This window comes from Oncorhynchus kisutch, linkage group LG7 (genome assembly GCF_002021735.2).
Source record: "Oncorhynchus kisutch isolate 150728-3 linkage group LG7, Okis_V2, whole genome shotgun sequence".
In the NCBI taxonomy this organism is placed as follows: domain Eukaryota; kingdom Metazoa; phylum Chordata; class Actinopteri; order Salmoniformes; family Salmonidae; genus Oncorhynchus; species Oncorhynchus kisutch.
In genome coordinates this window covers 51774305-51778422 of record NC_034180.2, presented here as the reverse complement: position 1 = coordinate 51778422, position 4118 = coordinate 51774305, and the positions used below count along the sequence as shown (strand labels likewise).

The 4118-nt window shown below is 42.8% G+C and overlaps 1 protein-coding gene across 1 annotated transcript; it reads left to right on the top strand.

Moving 5' to 3' along the window:
* The first annotated feature begins 821 nt into the window (after window positions 1-821).
* Window positions 822-2904, top strand: LOC116374603 (vicilin-like seed storage protein At2g18540). The gene is made up of 2 exons (XM_031828095.1): window positions 822-1507; window positions 2339-2904. The coding sequence occupies exons 1-2, from the start codon at window positions 826-828 to the stop codon at window positions 2902-2904; spliced, it is 1248 nt and encodes a 415-aa protein (XP_031683955.1). The 5' UTR covers window positions 822-825.
* The last annotated feature ends 1214 nt before the right edge of the window (window positions 2905-4118 follow it).

The window sequence follows — 4118 nt, the reverse complement described above, 5'->3', positions numbered from 1 at the left end:
AAAAGGAAGAGAATGGAGAAGAGACCGAAAATGATGGAAAGAGAAGAAGAGAGACAGAGAGAGATTGAAGAAGAAAGATGTAAACAGAAGCAAATAGAGATGGAAGAGGAAGAACGAGAAAGGGAGAAAGAGAGACAGAGGGAGATCAAAAGGAAGAGAATGGAGAAGAGACAGAAAAATATGGAAAGAGAAGAAGCGAGACAGAGAGAGATTGAAAGAGAGATTGAAGAAGAAAGATGTAAACAGAAGCAAATAGAGATGGAAGAGGAAGAAAGAGAGAGGGAGAAAGAGAGACAGATACAGATTGAAAGAGAGATTGAAGAAGAAAGCTGTAAACAGAAGCAAATAGAGATGGAAGAGGAAGAACGAGAAAGGGAAAAAGAGAGACAGAGAGAGATCAAAAGGAAGAGAATGGAGAAGAGACAGAAAATGATGGAAAGAGAAGAAGAGAGACAGAGAGAGATTGAAGAAGAAAGATGTAAACAGAAGCAAATAGAGATGGAAGAGGAAGAAAGAGAGAGGGAAGAAGAGAGACAGAGAGAGATAGGTGAGAAAGAGAGACGACAACAACAAGAGGAGAGAAACAGAACGTTTGAGAGAGATCAAGAAGAAGATATATGGAAACAGAAGCAAATTGACATGGAGAAGGAGGTAAGAGAGGGGGAGAACAAGAGACAGAGAGAGATAGAAGAGATACAGAGACGACAACAACAAGAGAAGAGACAGAAACAAAAGGAGAAGGAGAAAGAAAGGGAGAAAGACAATGAGAATCAGAGAGAGATGGAATTAAGAGATCAGCAACAGAAAGAGATGGAGAGAGAAAATATGATTATGAGAGAAAGGGAGGAAGCAGGAAGAAGAAAGGAGGGGCAGAAAAATATTTTGGGGGAAATTGAGGGACAGAATGAACTGGAGATAGAACAGGAGAGAGAGATGGAAGAAAAGCAGGAAGTGATTAAGGAAGCAGAGGAAGTGTACAGGGAAAGAGAAGAGAGAGGAAAGGAAGTAAGCATGAAGAAACATGTAGTAGTTAATGTTAAAGCAAAAGCACGGGAAGTCTTCAATAGGCGTAAAGAGAGGAGGTTAGAAGTGTTGAAGGGGGAACGAGAACACATAGAAAGAGGACAACAAATCAGGAGGGAGAAGGAAGAAAGACGGCTGGAGATGGAAAGAAAACAGGAGAGGGCAAGACAACAAGAGGAGCAGGATAGAAAACAAGACATTGAAATTGCTAGACAGAAAGAAATGTTCAGACTAAGAGAGGAGGAGAGGCAGAGAGAGGAAGAGAGAGAGGAGCAGAGAAAGAGAGCCATTGAAGGCCATTTAGCTTTAATCAGAGAGAGAGAGAAGATTTTAGAGGTAAAGAAGGACATTCTCCCACCCGATAAAAGTATCCGAAGGAGAGCTGTGGGCTGGGTAAACAAGAAGTGGGAGAAGAGAAACCTCAAAAAGATAGAGAGAACCTGTCAGAGAGAAGCTGAGGAGGGCGATAAGATCGTCCACATAGGTAAGACCTGTTTTCCCTCTACTTATGACATCATCCTCTGTAGTCTCCTCTACACACATACGTTCCACACCAGTCATCATGTTGCATCATTGTTTCAATATAAAACTACTGTCCAAAATGGTCAAGCTGATCTGGTATCAACTTAAATGTAATGTACACAGGGAATTTAGAATGGAAAACTCAACTGGATCTCAATGAGCCTGGTCTAAAGTAGTGCATCATAGCCTTTTGAGGCCCTAAGAAACATTTTGTTCAGGTTTTTGACTACATTTCCTCCCAATCTACACTTTGCAACGGGGCGTAGAGAACATATTGCATTTTTTAAGCAGGTTTGCTGCAATTCTACACATTTTCCCATGGGGCGGAGAGAAGAATTAGCCGTTTTGAAATCTATTTCCTTCAATTCTACACATTTTGCCATGACTTATGGCATGTTAAGATAATATCTGAATGAAATTGACTAACAAAATTAATGGGGGCTCACTGTAGTTCAAGGCCCCTGGGTAATTTGACCAAAAAAGTTCTTTGGGGGGGTCAGGGGGCCCCTAGTTGCCATGGGGCCCTAAGCAATCGCATATACCTAGGGCCGGCCCTGGCACTTTACAAAGAATAGGTGCCATTTGGGACTCATGTTAAACTTTGGGTCAGGTCAATTCGGGATGGGAATTATTTTAATTTATAAACAAATTCCATGCCATGCTCAAATGAGAAGAGTAAAGAATCATTGAGATCCAACTGGGTTTTCTATTCTAATTCCCTGTGTCCATTACATTTAAGTTGACACCAGATCCACTAAGTTGAATGAGAACTCTACTTCTTCTCCCCTTCCAGTCATCCCTGGACCCATAAGGCTAACCATGACCCGGGCAGAGAGAGAGAGGGAGAAGAGGAAGGAGCTGCTGAAGGCTGAGGAGAGAAGGAAGAAGTTGGAGGATTTCAATAAGCAGTGGAGAGTGCAGTCGCTGCTTAAAAAACACACTCATCAACAACTGAAGGAGGAGAGGGAGAAGATGAAGGAAAAGTACCTGGAGCAGATTAATCTGGAGGCTGATGAGCAAATCCAGAAGTTCAGCACCCAGTACATCACCCGGTGTCCAACCACCCAACACAGCCACGACTACAACCACGGTCAGGAATTGCCGGGGTGGGCGACAGGCCAACAAGTAAGCCAAGAGCCTGTTGCATCTGGAGATGGCCAGCAGGAGGGGCCAAGGAGGCAACAGGCATGGGCAGAGAACCAGGAGGAGAGTTCAGAGAACCAGCAGGAGGGGCCAGAGAACCATCAGGGGGGGCCAGACAGCCAGCAGCTAGAAGCTCCAGAAGAGGTTGAAACATCAGAGCCAACCTCCAACAACAAGAAAAAGCCAAGCATCTGGAAGAGAATTAAGATGGGGTAAAGAATGTTTAAACATCTATTCATGTTTTACACTGTTAATATACATGTCATCACTTTAAAAAGTGACATTATCCAAATGTGAGGGTTTAGTGTACATGCAACACACATGTAAATATATAGATACTTACCTGTCTCTGTGATGTCTTACAGCCTTCCTGACGTGCTGTCTGCCTAGAGCTGGAACTCAATGAAGCCACAGTTCCACTGAGGTTACGTTGGTAATTAAAAGTGTCGCCCAATAATTCCTCCTCCTCTTTAAGTCATCAAGCCACATTTCCTCCTCAAAACATTATAGTCTCCTCTAGCCAGCAAGTATCCTCTTTATCAGGCAACAAACCATCGAAGGTCAGTGACCCTCCTCCCCAGAGCAGAGACTCTCATCTTTATCCAAGTTAAATTCATCTCTGATCACCACCTCTACAGTCCTAGAAAATATCCCCAAAATGGAAATGGTTTCAACAGAAGTCCTCCCCTCAGACCAGTGGCTCCACAGACCAGAGTTTCTCATCTTTATTCAAGTTGAATGCAACTCTGATCATTTCCACCACCTCTCCTGTTAAGGGGAGGTGCTGAAAAGGAAGTCTGCAGGTAGCCTGGACCGGACCGGTAGCAGCTAAGTTGCTGGCTCCATCCCCGGGCAGAGCTGCTCAAGTCAGGCCAGTGATGTTTGATGATGTCATTTTTGTTTGCAAATTTATTAAAAAGCAATATTGTTGTTACGGTGTGGCTTGTTTTGTTATTTATTAGAATTGAAACATCCAGTAGTCATGGTAGATGTTAGACTTTCAATGAGACACCTAACATTCCATCAGTTTGATACAATGTGTGACATGTTATATTAGAGAGGAGTCCTCTATACACATCTATTTTAGACCATAGGAGAAATATCAGATTGAAATAGCTTCTCTAAGAGTCTGAGGAGAGAGCAACAGTAGACGCATCGTTAGCTCTCCCACCTCCAGTTCAGTACTCGGGTCATTCCACCAATTTAGTACCTTTTGGGGAGTGTAACTTTTATTCCACCTAATTCTAACATTCTGTCATAAAGAGCACATGTTCAACTTAATAAAAAACATGTTTCCCATCTCAAGAGTAACAAATACATACTATAGCAAGTGCCTATTAAGTGCCAAATAAAGTGACAGGGTTGACTGTAACAGAGTTGACTATTTCATCTAGAATCAACCATAGATCCCCATGTGACAGGGGGAATGG

Coding starts and splice junctions, on each gene's coding strand:
- LOC116374603 (XM_031828095.1), top strand. CDS start 826: ATGATTATGAGAGAAAGGGAGGAAGCAGGAAGAAGAAAGGAGGGGCAG. Junction 1,508..2,338: donor CGATAAGATCGTCCACATAG/GTAAGACCTGTT, acceptor CTCCCCTTCCAG/TCATCCCTGGACCCATAAGG.